The sequence below is a fragment of the Anomaloglossus baeobatrachus genome, chromosome 2 (genome assembly GCF_048569485.1).
Source record: "Anomaloglossus baeobatrachus isolate aAnoBae1 chromosome 2, aAnoBae1.hap1, whole genome shotgun sequence".
NCBI lineage: Eukaryota > Metazoa > Chordata > Amphibia > Anura > Aromobatidae > Anomaloglossus > Anomaloglossus baeobatrachus.
The window spans coordinates 84,299,668-84,322,361 of NC_134354.1; the positions used below are offsets into that span (position 1 = coordinate 84,299,668).

Below are 22,694 nucleotides of genomic sequence, written 5' to 3' on the forward strand. Positions count from 1 at the left end.
GCCAGAGCGACGTCGCAGGGCAGATGAGTGCATGTGAAGCTGGCGTAGCGATAATGTTCGCTACGGCAGCTATCCCAAGATATCGCATGTGCGACGGTGGCGGGTACTATCGCGCTCGACATCGCTAGCATCGGCTAGCGATGTCGCAGCGTGCAAAGTACCCCTAAGAGTGCTAGACACTCAAAACGCGTACCATGTTTCACTACCATATGGTTTTATTATGTAGAACCTGCTAAATTTTTAAGAATTTTCAATAAACGGGAATTTTAACACATCTTCGGACTTGGATGCTGGATTTCTCCTTCCACACCACTTGTCAAGTATTTTAGAAAAACGTATCTAAAATGCATGATGCATGTGGTGCAAGGGATAAAATTACCTGCCCTAGGCTAAGTATAAAGAGAGGGCAGCATTCCAGCAGATGCCGCCTACAGAATGAGTACCGTATTTTTCGGACTATAAGACGCACTTTTTTTCCTCCAAATGTTGGGGGAAAGTGGGGGGTGGGTCTTATAGTTTGAATGTAGGGCTGCGGGGAATACGGGTGGAGCGGGTCATCGGTGGTATGAGCAGGCTGTAGCAGCGCCTGCCGTGACTACGTGGGCCCGCTCATTTCATATGCGCGCCCATCCTCCCGGCCATCATCTCTCAGCGCTGAAGCCGGCGCTGACAGGTGGGCGGGATGATGAGCAGGGGGTGCATGCATAGTAAAGAGCCAGCCCGTGTGGTCACCCCTGGCAACTACAGCCTGGAGTGATCATGTGCGGCTGTATTCACTGCCCCCCGCGTATCATCATCATCAGTGCGGGCGGCAATGAATAAGTACGGTATGCTCACCGTTCCCTGCAGTATCGCGATGTCCTCCTGTCTGCCGCCCACTGATCTGTGTAGAGAGCGGTAAGCACAGCGATGACATCATCACTGTGCGCATCGCTCTCCACACACATCAGCGAGCCGGCAGAGAGGAGGACATTGCGATACTGCAGGGAATAGTGACGGCTCCACACAGGTCAGCGGTGCTGCTGCTGACACAGACAGGAGGACGAGCGATGCTACTGGAGGGAGGAAAGATGAGTATAAACGTTTATTTCTTTATCGTTCCTTTGGGAGACCCAGACCATGGGTGTTTAGCTTCTGCCTCCGGAGGACACACAAAGTACTACACTTAAAAGTGTAGCTCCTCCCTCTGAGCTTATACACTCCCTGGTAGCCAGTCCTAGCCAGTTTAGTGCAAAAGCTGTAGGAGAATAGCCACCCACAAGTAGAACCGAGTAAGACCGGAACAACCGGAGACTCTGTCCACGACAACAGTCGGTGATAACACACGGAACAAGAAAATTGCCAACAGGCAACAGGGAGGGAGCTGGGTCTCCCAATACGGAACTATAAGAAAAAGAATTTACGGTAAGTAACAAAATTCTCTTCCAAAGTTCCAAAGCTGTCCCTGGGTGGGAATAAACAGAAAAAACTAAGAAGTAGGCGGAGCCTAACTTCACAAGTGGGCGACAGCCGCCTGAAGGATGTGTCTGCCCAAGCTCGCATCTGCCGAAGCATGAGCATGCACTTGGTAGTGCTTCGAAAAGGTATGCAGGATAGTCAAAGTGGCAGCCTGACAGACTTGTTGAGCCGTAGCCTGGTGCCTAAAAGCCCAAGAGGCACTGACAGCTCTGGTCGAGTGTGCTTTGATCCCCGGCGGGGGAGGCACCTGAGTACTCTGGTAGGCGTCCAAAATGGTCGATCTAATCCAACAGGCCAAGGTCGGCTTAGAAGCAGAGAGACCCTTGCGCCGCCCTGTGGTTAGCACAAAAAGAGAGGTGCACCGCCTAAGCGCAGCGGTGCGAGCCACATAAATCATAAAGCTTTGTGTTCAGGAGGTCATACATCCACACATGCATTCTCATCTGATTGTTTGACTTTTGGAAAGAGTTTGAAGAAAAGCGGGTCCATGTCTGGACCCCCGGCATGTCCCTTCTCACCCCACTGTGTCGGCGGTGTTGTTAAGGTTGATTTACAAGGCTGAAGCCTTACATGCCGCGCTCCTTCACCATCCCTTCTGGGCTCTGGCTTGAAGTGGGAGCCAGCACGGTCTCCATGCCTGGCAGGAGTCCGGTCTCCATCCACAGCCCCTTGAGGATTCTGTTGGACCGGAGCACTCATCCCCAGGGACATGGCCCTGCGTCTCAGCAGCTAAGTACCTGAGACGTTTATGTTGGGGGTCCCGGTTCTTTATTGTAAGGGGAGAGTATGCTGTATGTGATTGTTTTTAACTTTTCCGGCGGGTTCTCCAGCTTTTGCCCGAGAACCGCGCCGATGGTGCCTGCTTGTCGGCCTCGCCGCTTAAATTTAGGCCCCGGCTTCGCCGGAGGCCTAGTTTCATTTTCCTGCCCTCGCATGTCACTCATGCAGAGGGACAGGTTTGGCTCCTCCCGGCGGCCGTTCTACACAGGGGAGGGACACTCCCCACTGCTGGAGCGTCCCTCCTTCCCGGCAGGTCTCTATAGCCCTCCAGTTCCCGCTCTTTTATAGGAACGCCCCTAGTCCCGCCCCCTCTCTTCGCTCCGGCGGCCATTTCTCAGGCAGAGTTCACTCTGCTCTGGGACATCCTGCATTCTGCATCTCTGCTGAGATGCTGCGCTCTGTGGGACCGGGCTTCGGGATCTGGAGGGCACACAACACCGCGCTCAGCGGTCTGGTAAGCCACAGCCGGTCTCCGGTTGTGGACCTCTGTATATTCTCCCTGGGGTTCATTCTCTGCAAAGCCCCCACTCCAGCAGCATGTCTCACACAAGGAGCAAGGCTCCAAAGCTTTATTCTGCATGCAAGCTCCTGCTGCCTGAGCCGAGCATTTATCCACACTGTGATGGTTGCTCTAACTTGGCGGTGCCACAGCCTGGAGTCTCACCCCCAGTGGTCTCTCAGGCTGCTGCTGCACCTGTGATTGAACCCCCGGCCTGGGTAGAGTCCTTTTCTAGGTCCATATCCCAGTCATTTGCTGAGTCCATGGGGCTTTTGTCCAGGACTTTGATGAATACGCATCAGCCCCCCTCACAGGGTGCCTCTAATACTCTTGACAGAGGACTCCTATCCTCTGACCTCCGTCCATCAGAGCTCACGGAGGATTCATCATCTGATCCCAGACCCCGTCCTTCTACGAGAAGGCGCAGGGTTTCCTCCCCCTCCCCATCCCACGGCTCTGTCTCAAGAGCTGACTCTCAAGATGAGGAGGATGCCCTCACTGGGGGCTCGGAAGCTATGTATCCCATCGATTTCTCTGAGGGTGACTCAGATCTTAGTGTTTTGATTGCTTCTATTAATGCTGTGCTGGATCTCAATCCGCCAGTGTCAGAGGAGCAGCTCTCTTTGGCCGAAAAACATCAGTTTACCTCGCCTAAGAGAGTGAAGAGTGTGTTCTTTAACCACTCCAGTTTTCAGACCGCTGTGACCCAGGGCCTGCCCTGACAAACGCTTTCCAAAGCGTGGTTCTGATGACCGGTTTCCATTTCCACCTGAGGTGGTCAAGGAGTGGTCTCACTCCCCAAAGGTAGACCCTCCGGTGTCTAGGCTATCAGCCCGGACCGTTGTGTCGGTGGCTGACGGCACCTCACTTAAGGATTCCACTGACCGTCAGATTGACTTCTGGCCAAATCTGTGTATGAAGCTGCGGGGGCCGCATTTTCCCTGACTTTTGCAGCAGTGTGGGCTCTCAAAGCCATCTCTGCTTCTCTAGAGGAGATGCATTCCCTCACCAAGGAATCTTAACTGCTCAGGCTTCAGCCTTTTCATCTTATGCCATGTCTGCCATGCTAGAGGCTGCTCACCGCACTGCGGTGACTTCAGCTAATTCTCTTGTTATCCGCAGGATTTTGTGGCTTCGAGAGTGGAAGGCAGATGCTTCTTCCAAGAAGTTTCTTGCTGGGCTCCCTTTTGCTGGTTCACGGCTGTTTGGTGAACAGCTGGATGAAATCATTAAAGAAGCTACTGGCGGGAAGAGTACTTCCATGCCACAAACCAAGACCAGGAAACCCGCCCAGGGTAGGAATCAATCGAGGTTTCGTTCCTTTCGTTCCTCCAACTGGTCATCCTCTAAGCCTTCCGCCTCGTCCGCTAACTCAGCCAAGGATCAGAAATCCAACTGGCGCCCAAAAGCGCATCTGCAGAAGACCGCAGGAGGTTCTGCCACTAAGGCAGCTTCCTCATGACTCTCGGCCCGCTCCAGCCACGTCCTTAGTCGGTGGCAGGCTCTCCCACTTTGGCGACGCTTGTTTAAAGCAAGTCTCCGATCAGTGGGTGAGAGACATCATATCTCACGGCTACAGGATAGAATTCTCTTCCAGCCCTGCAAACAGATTTTTTCTCTCAACTCCCCCCTGCTCCAAGGCCGCCGCCTTCTCGCAGGCCTTGGCGTCCTTGCAGGCACACGGAGTGATTGTCCCAGTTCCCGCTCAGGAACGGTTCAGAGGTTTTTACTCAAATCTCTTCCAAGTTCCAAAAAAGGACGATACCTTCCGGCCCATCCTGGATCTCAAGCTTCTCAACAAGCATGTCCGGGTGCGGCATTTTCGCATGGAGTCTCTGCGATCAGTCATTGCCTCTATGACCCAAGGGGAGTTCCTGGCGTCCATCAACATCAGAGATGCCTATCTACATGTGCCAATCGCAGTGTCACATCAGCGTTGGTTACTTTTTGCGATAGGAGAGGATCATTTCCAATTTGTGGCTCTCCCGTTCGGGTTAGCCACGGCCCCTCGGGTATTCACCAAGGTCATGGCGGCAGTGATTGCGGTCCTGCACCTCCAGGGGTTAGCAGTGCTTCCTTATCTGGACGACCTTCTGGTCAAGGGTCCATCCAGCGCAGACTGTCAGCGGAGTGTTTCGCTCACTCTCGCCACCCTAGCCCAATTTGGGTGGATTGTCAATCTTCCCAAATCCTCTCTGACTCCGACCCAGAGTCTCACGTACCTAGGGATGCAGTTCGAGACTTTGCCGGCACTTGTGAAGTTGCCCTTAATCAAACAGCAGTCTCTCCGGCTAGCGGTGCGCTCTCTCCTGAGGTCCCGCCGTTATTCCCTCAGGCGCCTGATGCAGGTGCTGGGTCAAATGGTGGCTTCCATGGCGGCGGTTCCCTTTGCCCAGTTCCATCTGCGTCCTCTGCAGCTGGACATTCTCCGCTGTTGGGACAAGCGGCCTTCCTCCTTACAGAGGTTGGTGGCGCTGTCACCACGGACCAGGAGCTCTCTTCAGTGGTGGCTTCGACCCCTCTCCCTGTCCAAAGGGCGCTCCTACCTGGCTCCGTCCTGGGTGATTCTCACCACGGATGCCAGCCTATCCGGCTGGGGAGCGGTACATCTCCACCACAGAGCTCAGGGCACTTGGACTCCGTCCGAGTCAGCCCTTTCAATCAATGTGCTGGAAACCAGAGCTGTGCTTCTAGCTCTCCTAGCCTTTCACCACCTGTTGGCGGGCAGGCACTTTCGAGTCCAGTCAGACAACGCGACAGCGGTTGCCTACATCAATCACCAAGGCGGGACACGCAGCCGCCTGGCAATGTTGGAGGTCCAACGCATTCTTCAATGGGCGGAGGACTCCAAGTCCACCATATCCGCAGTCCACATCCCTGGCATAGAAAACTGGGAGGCAGATTATCTCAGCCGTCAATCCGTGGACGGTGGCGAGTGGTCCCTGCACCCGGCAGTGTTTCAGTCAATCTGCCGCAAGTGGGGCACTCCGGACGTGGACCTAATGGCATCCCGTCACAACAAGGTTCCGGTTTACGTGGCTCGCTCCCACGATCCTCAGGCCTTCGCCGCGGACGCTCTGGTTCAGGACTGGTCTCAGTTTCGTCTGTCCTACGTGTTTCCCCCTCTAGCTCTCTTGCCCAGAGTCCTGCGCAAGATCAGAATGGAGGGCCGTCGAGTCATCCTCATTGCACCGGACTGGCCCAGGCGAGCTTGGTATCCGGACCTGCTCCAACTGTCCGTGGAGATGCCGTGGCATCTTCCGGACCGTCCAGACCTGCTCTCGCAAGGTCCGTTTTTCCGCCCGAATTCTGCGGCACTCAAATTGACGGCGTGGCTCTTGAGTCCTGGATTTTGACGGCTTCTGGTATTCCTCCTGAAGTCATCTCCACTATGACTCGGGCCCGTAAGTCTTCCTCCGTCAAGATCTATCACAGGACTTGGAAAATTTTCCTGTTCTGGTGTCGCTCTTCCGGCCATTCTCCTTGGCCATTCTCGTTGCCGACCCTTCTGTCTTTTTTACAGTCCGGTCTGCAGCTAGGACTGTCCCTCAACTCTCTCAAGGGACAAGTCTCAGCTCTATCAGTGCTGTTCCAATGGCGTCTCGCCCGGCTGGCTCAGGTCCGCACCTTCATGCAAGGTGCGTCTCACATCATTCCGCCTTATCGGCGGCCCTTGGATCCCTGGGACCTTAACTTGGTCCTCACGGTATTGCAGAAACCCCCCTTTGAGCCTCTTAGGGAGGTTTTTTTGTATCGTCTTTCTCAAAAGGTGGCCTTTCTAGTTGCCATAACTTCTCTCAGGAGAGTCTCTGATTTGGCTGCGCTCTCCTCGGAGTCACCTTTTTTGTTTTTTCACCAAGACAAGGTAGTTCTCCGTCCGACCCCGGACTTTCTTCCTAAGGTGGTCTCTCCCTTCCACCTTAACCAGGATATTTCCTTGCCTTCCTTCTGTCCGGCCCCTGTTCATCGCTTTGAGAAAGCGCTGCATACTCTAGATCTGGTGCGTGCTCTCCGGATTTATGTGGCTCGCACCGCTGCGCTTAGGCGGTGCACCTCTCTTTTTGTGCTAACCACAGGGCGGCGCAAGGGTCTCTCTGCTTCTAAGCCGACCTTGGCCTGTTGGATTAGATCGACCATTTTGGACGCCTACCAGAGTACTCAGGTGCCTCCCCCGCCGGGGATCAAAGCACACTCGACCAGAGCTGTCAGTGCCTCTTGGGCTTTTAGGCACCAGGCTACGGCTCAACAAGTCTGTCAGGCTGCCACTTTGACTATCCTGCATACCTTTTCGAAGCACTACCAAGTGCATGCTCATGCTTCGGCAGATGCGAGCTTGGGCAGACACATCCTTCAGGCGGCTGTCGCCCACTTGTGAAGTTAGGCTCCGCCTACTTCTTAGTTTTTTCTGTTTATTCCCACCCAGGGACAGCTTTGGAACTTTGGAAGAGAATTTTGTTACTTACCGTAAATTCTTTTTCTTATAGTTCCATATTGGGAGACCCAGCTCCCTCCCTGTTGCCTGTTGGCAATTTTCTTGTTCCGTGTGTTATCACCGACTGTTGTCGTGGACAGAGTCTCCGGTTGTTCCGGTCTTACTCGGTTCTACTTGTGGGTGGCTATTCTCCTACAGCTTTTGCACTAAACTGGCTAGGACTGGCTACCAGGGAGTGTATAAGCTCAGAGGGAGGAGCTACACTTTTAAGTGTAGTACTTTGTGTGTCCTCCGGAGGCAGAAGCTAAACACCCATGGTCTGGGTCTCCCAATACGGAACTATAAGAAAAAGAATTTACGGTAAGTAACAAAATTCTCTTTTTTTTTCTGTGCCATAGGATACAGGCCATATAGCAGGATGGGGGTATATAGCAGGATTGGGGGTATATTATGAGCAGGATGGGGGTATATTATGAGCAAGATGGAGGTATATAGCAGGATGGCAGTATATTATGAGCAGGGTGAGAGTAGATTATGAGCAGGGTGGGGGTATATAGCAGGGTGGGAGTATATAGCAGGGTGGGAGTATATAGCAGGGTGGGAGTATATAGCAGGGTGGGGCTATATAGCAGGATGGGGCTATATAGCAGGATGGGGGCTATACCAGGATGAGGGACATATATATACAAGGATGGGGATCATATACAAGGCAGGAGGATCATTACCAGGATGGGGTACCTTAGTAGAGAATTTGCGGACATTACCCCCATAACAGTGTCAGCAGCAGATCCTCACCCCATAACAATGTGTCATGACCACATTTTTTGCTTAAAATTTTATTTTCTTATTTTCCTCCTCTAACACTAGGGTGCATCTTATGATCCGGTGCGTCTTATAGTCCGAAAAATACAGTATGTCACTTCTTTTAACCACTTCAGGGTTTCCGATCCATGAAATGGTTAAGAAAAGTTATATAACACAGAACATTTGCACAGCAAGGTCGTTTTGACATTCTGTGCAATGGGTTCATTTCACAAGGTGCTCTTTATGTGCTTTGTAAGCTGGATTCTGGATGGCATCTGCCTGAAAAAGATCCCATGTGCACATACTCCTATTGGGTTTATATTTCCCCTAGAGTTTTTTTTTCTTTCTTTAAAGGGAACCTTTCAGGTGCAATATGCAGCCAGAGCCACGAGCAGTTCTGGGTGTATATTGCTAATTCCTGCCTAACTGTCCCTGTATCTAGGGGCATACTAACATGTTATTCACTGCCCATTGCCCAGCGTCATTGGCGGTGACGCGCGTACCTGTGTCCATTGTCACCACCGCTCAGTGCACATGGTCAGAAGTCACCACACTTCCAATCGTGCATACTATGAAGCCGGGTTTATGTGTCCCGCCTTCAGAGAGGTCTAATGCGCATGACCGGAAGTGTGGTGACTTCTGATCATGCGCACTGAGCCTAAACCTGGTGTCTGAAAGGTGATGACAACGATCACACATACGCGCATCACCACCGAGAACACTGGGCATTGAATAGCATGTTAGCACGCCCAAAGGGGTCTGCTAACATGCTAAGAGGGTGGACTAGTCTGGGGATATAACACCTTTGTTATTAGTCCCTGGCTTCATTAGCATATCATAAAGGGTCGTTATAAATCCTTTTTCTAAAGCTCTTTATCTATGCTAGTGTATACAGGGACAGGCAGGGAATAGTAATATGTACCCAAAACTGCTTGTGGTTCCGGCTGCATATTGGACCTGACAGGTTCCCTTTAAGTCCTGTGTATTTTTGGCAATGAGGGAATAAACTCTAGGAATAGGGCGCTGTTACGTTTTAAAAAAAAAAAAAAAATCACAGCTATAGTGGGTGATAATTGATTCACACGATCTGGTCCAGTCATTACTTTCTAGAAGACACATTATTGTTTTTACAATTTTTTTTTTTACGAGCCCAGTCTTGTCCAAATCTAGCGTTCCTTTCTTTTCTTTCCGCTGTGACGCCTTCCACCTTTTCTGTGCTGCTCAGACAAGTGCTCGAACTTCTCCCATCACTATCTACATAAGTGTCAAAATCCAATACATCGCAGTGTATGAAAGTGATTTACGTCCATCACCTCCATCTACGAAGGTTTGAAAAGGCCGAGCTCCTCCACGGCTGTATGTCTGTGACAGCAACTGTCTCTAAAATCATAAAAACGTCTCCCCACATCTCACGGATCTGAAGGTTAAAATATCTCCTCTGGATTGCTTTACATTAGTCATAAATGTCACTGTAAGAAACAATAGTAAAAGTAAACAATGGAAAATAAACCATATAATTCTGCTTTCTTTGTGAAGGCATGCGCCAGCTCTACTCATTTTTCAGAGTATTATTGCAAAACTATAAGTGGTCTGATGCCACGGATAAATTAAGATGGTCCAATGCAGAATCTGTCCACACATGTATAAACTAAATATATATATATATACAGTTAGGTCCAGAAATATTTGGACAGTGACACAATTTTCGCGAGTTGGGCTCTGCATGCCACCACATTGGATTTGAAATGAAACCTCTACAACAGAATTCAAGTGCAGATTGTAACGTTTAATTTGAAGGTTTGAACAAAAATATCTGATAGAAATTGTAGGAATTGTACACATTTCTTTACAAACACTCCACATTTTAGGAGGTCAAAAGTAATTGGACAAATAAACCAAACCCAAACAAAATATTTTTATTTTCAATATTTTGTTGCGAATCCTTTGGAGGCAATCACTGCCTTAAGTCTGGAACCCATGGACGTCACCAAACGCTGGGTTTCCTCCTTCTTAATGCTTTGCCAGGCCTTTACAGCCGCAGCCTTCAGGTCTTGCTTGTTTGTGGGTCTTTCCGTCTTAAGTCTGGATTTGAGCAAGTGAAATGCATGCTCAATTGGGTTAAGATCTGGTGATTGACTTAGCCATTGCAGAATGTTCCACTTTTTTGCACTCATGAACTCCTGGGTAGCTTTGGCTGTATGCTTGGGGTCATTGTCCATCTGTACTATGAAGCGCCGTCCGATCAACTTTGCAGCATTTGGCTGAATCTGGGCTGAAAGTATATCCCGGTACACTTCAGAATTCATCCGGCTACTCTTGTCTGCTGTTATGTCATCAATAAACACAAGTGACCAAGTGCCATTGAAAGCCATGCATGCCCATGCCATCACGTTGCCTCCACCATGTTTTACAGAGGATGTGGTGTGCCTTGGATCATGTGCCGTTCCCTTTCTTCTCCAAACTTTTTTCTTCCCATCATTCTGGTACAGGTTGATCTTTGTCTCATCTGTCCATAGAATACTTTTCCAGAACTGAGCTGGCTTCATGAGGTGTTTTTCAGCAAATTTAACTCTGGCCTGTCTATTTTTGGAATTGATGAATGGTTTGCATCTAGATGTGAACCCTTTGTATTTACTTTCATGGAGTCTTCTCTTTACTGTTGACTTAGAGACAGATACACCTACTTCACTGAGAGTGTTCTGGACTTCAGTTGATGTTGTGAACGGGTTCTTCTTCACCAAAGAAAGTATGCGGCGATCAACCACCACTGTTGTCATCCGTGGACGCCCAGGCCTTTTTGAGTTCCCAAGCTCACCAGTCAATTCCTTTTTTTCTCAGAATGTACCCGACCTTTGATTTTGCTACTCCAAGCATGTCTGCTATCTCTCTGATGGATTTTTTCTTTTTTTTCAGCCTCAGGATGTTCTGCTTCACCTCAATTGAGAGTTCCTTAGACCGCATGTTGTCTGGTCACAGCAACAGCTTCCAAATGCAAAACCACACACCTGTAATCAACCCCAGACCTTTTAACTACTTCATTGATTACAGGTTAACGAGGGAGACGCCTTCAGAGTTAATTGCAGCCCTTAGAGTCCCTTGTCCAATTACTTTTGGTCCCTTGAAAAAGAGGAGGCTATGCATTACAGAGCTATGACTCCTAAACCCTTTCTCCGATTTGGATGTGAAAACTCTCATATTGCAGCTGGGAGTGTGCACTTTCAGCCCATATTATATATATAATTGTATTTCTGAACATGTTTTTGTAAACAGCTAAAATAACAAAACTTGTGTCACTGTCCAAATATTTCTGGCCCTGACTGTATGTATGTAATATATATATATATATATATATAATTACTTTTTTCATATTTTTGAACACTTATTTTTACTGTATTTACTGGTCCTTTTAGGGGACTTTAAGCTGCGATTGTCCGATCGTTTGTACTGTACAGAGCAGAGCATCAGCACAACTCTTTACAGAAATAGTCACAATCTCCTATGAACGCCGCCTCACAGGAAGATCATAATCACAGACACAGGGGTTAACAGCTGATACCCGGCTGTCATGATAACACATCAGCACCCCATCATCACATCAGTCATACCGAAGGGAGCGAGGAATGATGCGCCCCACCTGCCAGTGCATGTTAAATCCCACTGTCGGAGATTGACAGTGGGATTTAACTGGTTAGCAACTGCTGGCAGATCGCTGATTCTCCCAAGGCCATCAGCCATCGTGTGTGGAGAATGATGTGGGCTCAACGTGCATACCCACATCAAAGGTAGGGGCACTACTTTTGACCTACATGTACGTTAAAGGTAGTGAAGTGGTTAAAGGGAATCTATCAGCAGGTTTTTGCTATCTCAGCTGAAGATAGCATAAGGTAGGGGTTAAAACATAGAATTCAGGGATGCCTGCGTTATCAAGGTCCGACCTGTTGTTTATTTGCAATGTTTGTTTAAGCAGCAGGACTTCTCATTGCTTGTCAGGACTGAAATGCCCCCTGCTCTGATTGACACCTCACTGTCAATGCACCATCTCTATAGAGAGCCGCATTGCTAAATCTAAAAATTCTGGTTACGTCAGAACGGCTGCAGCCAGTAATCTAAGTGATACATCGTTGGATTCAGAATCTCTTTTCCTACATTATGCTGCTCTCAGATATGAGGTAGAAAAAACCTGCTGACAGATTTCCTTTAGCCCCTTCACGACCAAGGACACTGGTACGTCCATGGCCGTGTCTGTCCCGTTAGGCGGGCCTATGATATCCCCCACTCATGTCTGCTGAACTAACAGGCAGACATGTGAGGCTAATACCGGCGTCACACGGTACGATATATCGGGCGATATGTCGTTGGGATCACGCTGTTAGTGACGCACATCCGGCATTGTTAGAGATATCGTAGCGTGTGACACCTCCGAACGACTGTGAACGAGCAAAAATACTCACCTTATTGTTGCTCATTGACACGTCGTTCATTTTCAAAATGTCGTTTCTCCTTCTGCGCGCCGGTTGTTCGTCGTTCCTGGGGCAGCACACATCGCTCCGTGTGACACCCGGGAACGACGAATACAGCTTACCTGTGTCCCACCGGCAATGAGGAAGGAAGGAGGTGGGCGGGATGTTACGTCCTGCTCATCTCTGCCCCTCCGCTTCTATTGGGCGGCCGCTGTGTGATGTCACTGTGACGCCGAACGTCCCTCCCCCTTCAGGAAGAGGATGTTCGCCGCCCACAGCGAGGTCATCCGGGAGGTAAGTGCGTGTGACGGGGGGTTAACGACATTGTGCGCCATGGGTAACTAATTGCCCGTGACGCACAAACGACGGGGGCGGGTGCGATCGCATGATAGATTGTACAGTGTGACGCCGGCCTAACAAGCATGGATGCATGGAGATCCACCCTCACCTTTTAACCCTGTAGATCGCACTGTCAATATCTGACAGCACTATCTAATGCATGCCAGCAAGAATCGTGTCGTTCCCCGACACAATCGGCGTCAGAGTGCCAATGCGTTCTGATGCCGGCACAAGGTCAGATGATGACGTTTGTTGCTGCCACGACTCCTTTCCTTTGAATGCTGGCAGAGCGCCGACACTCACAGGAACACAGCATTTTTGCTGATCAGAGCGATGCTGCAGCAGGCCAACACCCCAGAGGCCCTAACTATCGATCTTCAGGAGCACAGAGAACATGAGACAAGCCTTATAATCAGTAGCTGCTTGTTGACTGTTTCCCTCTGTACAGTGCGCTGAGTGAACATGTAACCAGATTAGTTATTTAGTAGTTTGCTTTTATAACCTAGAAGTATAGTTTTTAGTCTGCAGTGACCCCAGGCTGCTCGTCTTCATTTCTATTCCTCTATCAGTGAGGTGGGAATCGTCAGATCTCACCCACTCAGGGTTATCATTGTCTCGTTCATCCATTCACCAGCCACCCCAATCTTCTACCTTATCTGTGGTTCTTGCATTGTGAAGTATAGACGTAATATTAAAGGGGCAATCGCTAGGGTATGCCATCACTCAAGGTCCATCTTATAGGACCCCTACAGATCCTGCAGCTGACCCCACTCCTATGAATGAGCCGTCCTGTAGCGGGCGACTGAGAAGACACTGCACAGAAAACTGCGGAAGGGACAGAGTCCCGCAGATCCTCTGTACCCCAGATTAGTGAGGGGTCCAGAGGTCGCACCCCAATGAGTATTAATTTATAGCATTTCCTATCGATTCTTCACTAAGCCGGGAACACCTCTGTAACTAAAAGCCCCCGTGCCTATGGGCCGTGCCTGGTATTGCAGCTACGTTCCATTGAAGTGAATGGGGCCGAGTTGCAACACAGGACACAATTGGGAACAGGGGTGATGCTGTTTTTTAAGAAAGCAGACCTGTACCTCATTTATTATCGCTTGTCTTTTGAAGGATTTAATGAAAAGTCATTGATGTATACTATGAGCTTGCGCTCTGGAAATGTAGCATATTCGGGGTCAGTAAGGGGCTCACCGCGTGCCTGCTCCTGGGCGATTGGCCATAGTTTAATCTAGTAATATGGATGTACTAATAAAATAATACTTTGGGGGTCCGCTGGATGATGGGTGTGATACATGTAAGCCCTGCTTGTTCTGTACCTGCTCCTGCCATACGTTCTCCCCCTGACAATAAATCTTGTTTTCTGTCTTCCCGTGTTGCAGAGAAGGCCAGGCTATTATTTTTGTCATTGACAGCAGTGACAAGCTCAGAATGGTGGTGGCTAAAGAAGAACTTGAGACCCTTTTAAATCACGCAGGTAAGATTGCGATGTCTCCCCCCCTCCCCCGCTCTATTCTCATCAGACACTTTACAGAAACTGGTCTTGTCAGCGCCGCTGACGGCCGCTCCTGAAGAGCACTCAGCACAGATGATGTATGTCAGCGGTTCACACTCCGAAAGTCTTTCTTGACTGATTTTAATCTCAGGCTCTTCGCCTGTGACTGCCGCACAATCCAGCCAAATCACCATGTATCAGATGCCTCGATAGAGGCTGCGGGCCTGTCCGTCTGAAGAGTACAGCTCTTATAGATAAACCAACGTGGAAAATTATTTACAATAGACTTTACTAATCCATATTAAATAATAGGTCACAGAGAATGGGTGTCTTCAGCAGAAGGGAGGCAATAATGGATGCAATACAAGTATTCACAAATGTATGCAATATATCTGATAGCAATGTAAACAAATGAGCCACGTATAAGAGACACCTACTAAAAGAGATGTAGTACTACAATGCAATAACTCAAACAGCATCACAGCAGAAAAGTGCCTCTTCGTGTTTTCCCGAAAATAAGCCCTACCCTGAAAATAAGCCCTAGCATGATTTTACAGGATTTTTTTTAGTATGCTTGACTGTGTGTGTGTGTGTGTGTGTGTGTGTGTGTGTGTGTGTGTGTGTGTGTGTGTAAACCGGAGATCAAAATTAGAGAACAACCCGTGGGGCGGCACGGTGGCTCAGTGGTTAGCACTGCAGTCTTGCAGCGCTGGGGTCCTGGGTTCAAATCCCACCAAGGACACCATCTGCAAGGAGTTTGTATGTTCTCCCCGTGTTTTCGTGTGTTTCCTCTGGGTACTGCGGTTTCCTCCCACATTCCAAAGACATACAGATAGGGACTCTAGATTGTGAGCCCCAATGGGGACAGTGTTGCCAATGTATGTTTGTAAAGCGCTGTGGAATTAATAGCGCTATATAAATGAATAAATATTATTATTATTAATTTCCTAAATGTTAACCTGATTGTATAGTCCTATGTGATTATATCCTAACATGAGTAATCTAGCAGTATTTTAAGCTTATTGCATAAATTAATTTTTTCAAAAGCACATAATAAAAATTAGATAAATGTAAAATAACACTGATCAAAATTAGAGAATACTTTCAGATACTTGCAAGTTATAGGGTTTAATCTGGCACCTGGTGCTAACGTCCTTAATTATCTGACAAACCCTATGGAACTGGCAGCCTAACTTTCCAATTTGCATTGACTTTGCAAAAATGGTGTGCCGTTCTAAAGTGACTGAAACCCTCCGGCAGAAGGTTGTCAAGATGAAGACCAAAGGGGTGATGCTATCAGTCATAGCAAGAGAAGTTGGTTGGTCCAAGTCTGTGATCTCGACAATATTGCATCTTGACAACATCACAAACTATTTCAAGTCCCCCAAGAAGTTTGGTCGGCCTTGAAAGACAAATGCAAAAGATGACAGAATAATGAGGAGAATCTCCATGGGTAATCGTTTCACAACTGCAGCTGGAATTGCTCCCAGTTCAGCACTGAACAAGGTAAGGATCTGTCCCGTCATACAGTGTCAAGACGTTTAAGAACATTTAGACTGAAAGTCCAAAAGCTAAAATCACCTTTGGTGAGGAGCATGTTGTGTGGACAGAGAAGTGGTCCACAGTTCATTTTAGTGAGGAAAGCAAGTGTAATTTATTTGAGTCTGATGGGAAACATTATATTCATCGACAAACTGGGTAAAGACTGAACCCAAAGTGTGTTAAGAAGTCAGTGAAAGGTGGTGGAGGAAGTGTCATGGTTTGGGGAATGTTTTCTGCAGCAGGAGTTGGACCTCTCATACAATTACATGGCAGAGTGAATGGAAGTGTGGATCACAACCTTCAACAACACGTGGTTCCTTACTTGCATTTATCACTCAACCAGCAATTTTCATGCAGCACAATGCACCTGTCTCAGCAAAGTGGGTAAATCAGTTTCTTGAAACAGGAAATATTGAAACAATGAAATGGCCACCCAGAGTCCTGATCTAAACCCAATAAAAAAACCTCTGGAAAATCCTTGGTGACAAAGTTATGGCCAAGAAACCCACTACAGTCAATGTAATGTGGGAGAGACTGGAAGAAGAGTGGACCAAAGTCACACCAGAGCAGTGTGAGACACTAGTGATGTCCTGTGGCTGCAGATGTGCTGAAATCATTCAAAGCAAAGACCTGTATATGTCCTACTGATTCCTGACTGTTGTTACCTTCAGAAAACTTACTTATAATCTTTCTCTGTGCTACAGTCATTGCTGTTCTCTAATTATCAACATCACATTTTGGGCAAAATAAAGGTTTTATGTTGATCAACTTTGGATCTTTTGTAAAACCCTGTTCTAGTGGCATGGTGCACCCCTTACAGGAAACCTTCACATGTTGATCAATGTAGATCACATTATTTCTGAAAAATAGCAAGTGATCATACATTGTTCTCTATTTTTGATCTCCAGTGTATATCTGTGTGTATGGATACGTGGGTGAGTAGATGGATAAATAAAAAGATAAATATATGCACACAGGGTTTGCAGAGTTATGTTGATGTTCCAGAAATCGATATGATTATATTTGAATATTTTTTATTTATTTGTTTTTGTTCAAGAATAAATATGGATTGCCCATCTTTCGGAGCAAAATAATATCAGACCCTGTCTTATTTTTGGGGGAAACACAGTATAAGCAGGAAATCTGCATATCATAGAAAATCAGACAACGGTCACCTATAATATCCCCAATGAATATGTAATGGCACAAAATAAACTATTGTTGAGCAGCAGTAACAAAGAAAAAGAATGCACAAAACAGGACCAAAGATAATCCATGTAGTGTAAAAGCTGAACTGGCTCTGGGATAATACCAGTCATTATGCACTATTCAGTAGCACTGGTATATGTATGTGGGTAACCACCAAGTCTGTGTGGCTATATATACATATGTACACATACACACGTGGACAAAATTGTTGGTCCCTTCTGTTAAAGAAAGAAATAACAACAATGGTCACATAATTTGAGGCTGATAAAAGTAAAAGCAGCACTCCAGCATTTTTTGAGGGCTCTTTTTCAATACTGGAGAGGTGCTTTAGATGCAAGTCCTCCATCATTATACCTCCTGGCAGCTTCATTGTTTTTCAGCGTTGCTTCCGGTCACACGGCACCATCTTGTGCCTGTAACTTCTGACTTCTGGTTACAAGGTCTCAATACAACTCTATGAGAGCCAGAACGAGGCTCCCATAGATTTGTGTGTACTTGTGACTTTCGGCTCATGAAGCACTGGAGCTGCCGGTAGGCCACAAATCACAGGAGACCAACCGAAGCAGCAGCGATAGAAGATGAAACCTCCTGAGGATAAGTAAAAGATCTGGGGGGGGGGGGGGACTTGGATTTAAAATACCACTCCAGGGCTACAATAAAACAAATAGCTGGGGTGGGGCATTAAATTCACTGAATATCAACGAATAAGAACCAGTCATTACTTTTGAATTGTGGTTCAACAGTGACCATTGTGGGTTTTTCTTACTTTAACAGAAGGGTACCAAGAATTCTGTTTGTGTATGAAAAAATGGATGATTCTTCTATTTTTTGCAATTAAAGCGTACTTATCATGCATTTTTCAGAAGTTTTCTTTTATTCCCCTGGAATGTTTTTCATTGCGTCCAAAAATTCTGAACAATGACCATGTGCTAGCCGTGAATAGGGGTGAGTGATGCCTGATATGTGGTGAAAGAAGCATTTCTCTTTAAAGTAAACTTGTCAAGACTATTTTATTAAAAGGACTCTGTCACCAGGTTTTTGCCACCTAATATGAGAGCAGGATAATGTAGGGGCAGAGATCCTGATTCCAGCGATGTGTCACTTACTAAGCTGCTTAATGTAGTTTTGATAATCTCCTGCTGATTAAACAGTAATTTTATCATTATAGGACTACTTGGCGTGCTGCAGGTAGTCCAGCATATTTATGAGCTCTGTATAAGGCTGCTTTCACACTTGCGTTGTTTTGCATCAGTTGTAATCATCGCCTTGAGGAATTATGGTAACCGGCAAAATATTTTGCAGGAATCCGTTTATTCCTCATAGACTTTTATTAAGGACGGATTGCAACTGAAGGTCTTATGTTGCATCCGCCACGCATCAGTCGTTTAGTGACTGACCGTCGGGCGGGAGGAACGCAGAATGTAACGTTTCTTGTGCCTGTGAAAAAACGCACTCCGCAAGATTCCGTTGCCATCAGTTAAGAGGCATAATGAAGGTCTATGGTGCTGGGTTCCGTAGTCATGCTTCACGCGACGGATTCCAGTGCAGGATTCCGTCACGTTCTACTGAGCATGCTCAGCAGAACGTTCTAAATCATGTAAAAGCACTCCTGGTCTCCCCCACTCTCTCTCTCTCGCTCTCCCCCACTCTCTCTCTCTCTCGCTCTCCCCCACTCTCTCTCTCTCTCTCTCGCTCTCCCCCACTCTCTCTCTCTCTCTCGCTCTCCCCCACTCTCTCTCTCGCTCTCCCCCACTCTCTCTCTCGCTCTCCCCCACTCTCTCTCTCGCTCTCCCCCACTCTCTCTCTCGCTCTCCCCCACTCTCTCTCCCCCACTCTCTCTCTCGCTCTCCCCCACTCTCGCTCTCCCCCACTCTCTCTCTCTCTCGCCCTCCCCCACTCTCGCTCTCCCCCACTCTCTCTCTCTCTCGCCCTCCTCCACTCTCTCTCTCTCGCCCTCCTCCACTCTCTCTCTCTCGCCCTCCTCCACTCTCTCTCTCTCGCCCTCCTCCACTCTCTCTCTCTCGCTCTCCCCCACACTTTCTCTCTCTCGCTCTCTCTCTCGCTCTCTCGCTCTCCCCCACTCTCTCTCTCGCTTTCCCCCACTCTCTCTCTCATTCTCCCCCACTCTCTCGCTCTCGCTCTCCCCCACTCTCTCGCTCTCTCTCGCTCTCGCTCTCCCCCACTCTCTCGCTCTCGCTCTCCCCCACTCTCTCGCTCTCGCTCTCCCCCACTCTCTCGCTCTCCCCCACTCTCTCGCTCTCCCCCACTCTCTCGCTCTCCCCCACTCTCTCGCTCTCCCCCACTCTCTCGCTCTCCCCCACTCTCTCGCTCTCCCCCACTCTCGCTCTCGCTCTCCCCCACTCTCGCTCTCCCCCACTCTCGCTCTCGCTCTCCCCCACTCTCGCTCTCCCCCACTCTCGCTCTCGCTCTCCCCCACTCTCGCTCTCGCTCTCCCCCACTCTCGCTCTCGCTCACCCCCACTCTCGCTCTCGCTCTCCCCCACTCTCGCTCTCGCTCTCCCCCACTCTCGCTCTCGCTCTCCCCCCACTCTCGCTCTCGCTCTCCCCCACTCTCGCTCTCGCTCTCCCCCACTCTCTCGCTCTCCCCCACTCTCTCGCTCTCCCCCACTCTCTCGCTCTCCCCACTCTCTCGCTCTCCCCCACTCTCTCGCTCTCCCCCACTCTCTCACTCTCTCTCGCTCTCCCCCACTCTCTCTCGCTCTCCCCCACTCTCTCTCGCTCTCCCCCACTCTCTCTCGCTCTCCCCCACTCTCTCTCGCTCTCCCCCACTCTCTCTCGCTCTCCCCCACTCTCTCTCGCTCTCCCCCACTCTCTCGCTCTCCCCCACTCTCTCGCTCTTCCCCACTCTCTCTCGCTCTTCCCCACTCTCTCTCGCTCTCCCCCACTCTCTCTCGCTCTCCCCCACTCTCTCTCGCTCTCCCCCACTCTCTCTCGCTCTCCCCCACTCTCTCTCGCTCTCCCCCACTCTCTCTCGCTCTCCCCCACTCTCTCTCGCTCTCCCCCACTCTCTCTCGCTCTCCCCCACTCTCTCTCGCTCTCCCCCACTCTCTCTCGCTCTCCCCCACTCTCTCTCGCTCTCTCTCTCTTGCTCGCTCTCCCCCACTCTCTCTCGCTCGCGCTCCCCCACTCTCTCTCTCGCGCTCCCCCACTCTCTCTCTCTCGCTCTCCCCCACTCTCTCTCTCGCTCTCCCCCACTCTCTCTCTCTCGCTCTTTCCCACTCTCTCTTTCTCGCTCTCCCCCACTCTCTCTCTCTCGCTCTCCCCCACTCTCTCTCTCTCGCTCTCCCCCCGCTCTCTCTCTCTCTCGCTCTTCCCCGCTCTCTCTCTCTCGCTCTCCCTCGCTCTCTCTCTCTCGCTCTCCCCCACTCTCTCTCTCGCTCTCCCCCACTCTCTCTCTCTCGCTCTCCCCCACTCTCTCTCTCGCTCTCCCCCCACTCTCTCTCTCGCTCTCCCCCCACTCTCTCTCTCGCTCTCCCCCACTCTCTCTCTCTCTCGCTCTCCCCCACTCTCTCTCTCTCGCTCTCCCCCACTCTCTCTCTCTCGCTCTCCCCCACTCTCTCTCTCTCGCTCTCCCCCACTCTCTCTCGCTCTCCCCCACTCTCTCTCGCTCTCTCTTGCTCGCTCTCCCCCACTCTCTCTCGCTCGCGCTCTCCCCACTCTCTCTCTCGCGCTCCCCCACTCTCTCTCTCTCGCTCTCCCCCACTCTCTCTCTCTCGCTCTCCCCCACTCTCTCTCTCTCGCTCTTTCCCACTCTCTCTCTCGCTCTCCCCCACTCTCTCTCGCTCTCCCCCACTCTCTCTTTCTCGCTCGCTCTCCCCCACTCTCTCTCTCTCTCTCGCTCTCCCCCACTCTCTCTCTCGCTCTCCCCCACTCTCTCTCTCGCTCTCCCCCACTCTCTCTCTCTTGCTCTCCCCCACTCTCTCTCTTGCTCTCCCCCACTCTCTCTCTCGCTCTCCCCCACTCTCTCTCTCTCGCTCTCCCCCACTCTCTCTCTCTCGCTCTCCCCCACTCTCTCTCTCTCGCTCTCCACCACTCTCTCTCTCTCGCTCTCCCCCACTCTCTCTCGCTCTCCCCCACTCTCTCTCTCTCGCTCTCCCCCACTCTCTCTCGCTCTCCCCCACTCTCTCTCTCTCTCGCTCTCCCCCACTCTCTCTCTCTCGCTCTCCCCCACTCTCTCTCTCGCTTTCCCCCACTCTCTCTCTCTCTCTCTCTCGCTCTCCCCCTCTCTCTCGCTCTCCCCCACTCTCTCTCTCTCGCTCTCCCCCACTCTCTCTCTCTCGCTCTCCCCCACTCTCTCTCTCTCGCTCTCCCCCACTCTCTCTCTCTCGCTCTCCCCCACTCTCTCTCTCTCGCTCTCCCCCACTCTCTCTCTCTCGCTTTCCCCCACTCTCTCTCTCTCGCTCTCCCCCTCTCTCTCGCTCTCCCCCACTCTCTCTCTCTCTCTCGCTCTCCCCCTCTTTCTCGCTCTCCCCCTCTCTCTCGCTCTCCCCCCTCTCTCTCTCTCTCTCGCTCTCCCCCACTCTCTCTCACTCTCTCTCTCACGCTCTCCCCCACTCTCTCTCACTCTCTCTCTCGCTCTCCCCCTCTCTCTCTCTCCCCCTCTCTCTCGCTCTCCCCCACTCTCTCCCTCTCCCCCACTCTCTCTCTCTCGCTCTCCCCCACTCTCTCTCTCTCGCTCTCCCCCACTCTCTCTCTCGCTCTCCCCCACTCTCTCCTCTCTCGCTCTCCCCCACTCTCTCTCACTCTCTCTTTCACGCTCTCCCCCACTCTCTCTCTCCCCCGCTCTCTCTCTCTCACTCTCCCCCTCTCTCTCGCTCTCCCCCACTCTCTCCCTCTCGCTCTCCCCCCACTCTCGCTCTCCCCCACTCTCGCTCTCCCCCACTCTCGCTCTCCCCCACTCTCTCTCGCTCTCCTCCACTCTCTCTCTCGCTCTCCCCCACTCTCTCTCTCTCGCTCTCCCCCACTCTCTCTCTCCCCCACTCTCTCTCTCGCTCTCCCCCACTCTCTCTCTCTCGCTCTCCCCCACTCTCTCGCTCTCCCCCCACTCTCTCTCGCTCTCCCCCCACTCTCTCTCTCTCTCTCCCCCACTCTCTCTCTCTCTCTCTCTCGCTCTCCCCCACTCTCTCTCTCTCTCTCTCGCTCTCCCCCACTCTCTCTCTCGCTCTCCCCCACTCACTCTCTCGCTCTCCCCCACTCTCTCTCTCTCGCTCTCCCCCACTCTCTCTCTCTCTCTCTCCCCCACTCTCTCTCTCTCTCTCTCTCGCTCTCCCCCACTCTCTCCCCCCTCTCTCTCGCTCTCCCCCCACTCTCTCTCTCTCTCTCGCTCTCCCCCTCTTTCTCGCTCTCCCCCCTCTCTCTCGCTCTCCCCCTCTCTCTCTCTCTCTCGCTCTCCCCCACTCTCTCTCACTCTCTCTCTCACGCTCTCCCCCACTCTCTCTCACTCTCTCTCTCGCTCTCCCCCTCTCTCTCACTCTCCCCCTCTCTCTCGCTCTCCCCCACTCTCTCCCTCTCTCCCCCACTCTCTCTCTCTCGCTCTCCCCCACTCTCTCTCTCTCGCTCTCCCCCACTCTCTCTCTCGCTCTCTCCCCACTCTCTCTCTCTCGCTCTCCCCCACTCTCTCTCACTCTCTTCCTCTTTCACGCTCTCCCCC

At 50.4% G+C, this 22,694-nt stretch overlaps 1 protein-coding gene across 2 annotated transcripts in view; it reads left to right on the forward strand.

Annotated features, from left to right (window-relative positions):
* ARL6 (ARF like GTPase 6) overlaps positions 1 to 22,694 on the forward strand; it is a 115,331-nt gene that overhangs the window by 22,199 nt on the left and 70,438 nt on the right. For both annotated transcript variants that reach the window (XM_075333099.1, XM_075333098.1), the window contains exon 5: positions 14,161 to 14,255. In XM_075333099.1, the coding sequence (XP_075189214.1) occupies positions 14,161 to 14,255 (95 nt within the window). The remainder of the gene's footprint in view (positions 1 to 14,160; positions 14,256 to 22,694) is intronic.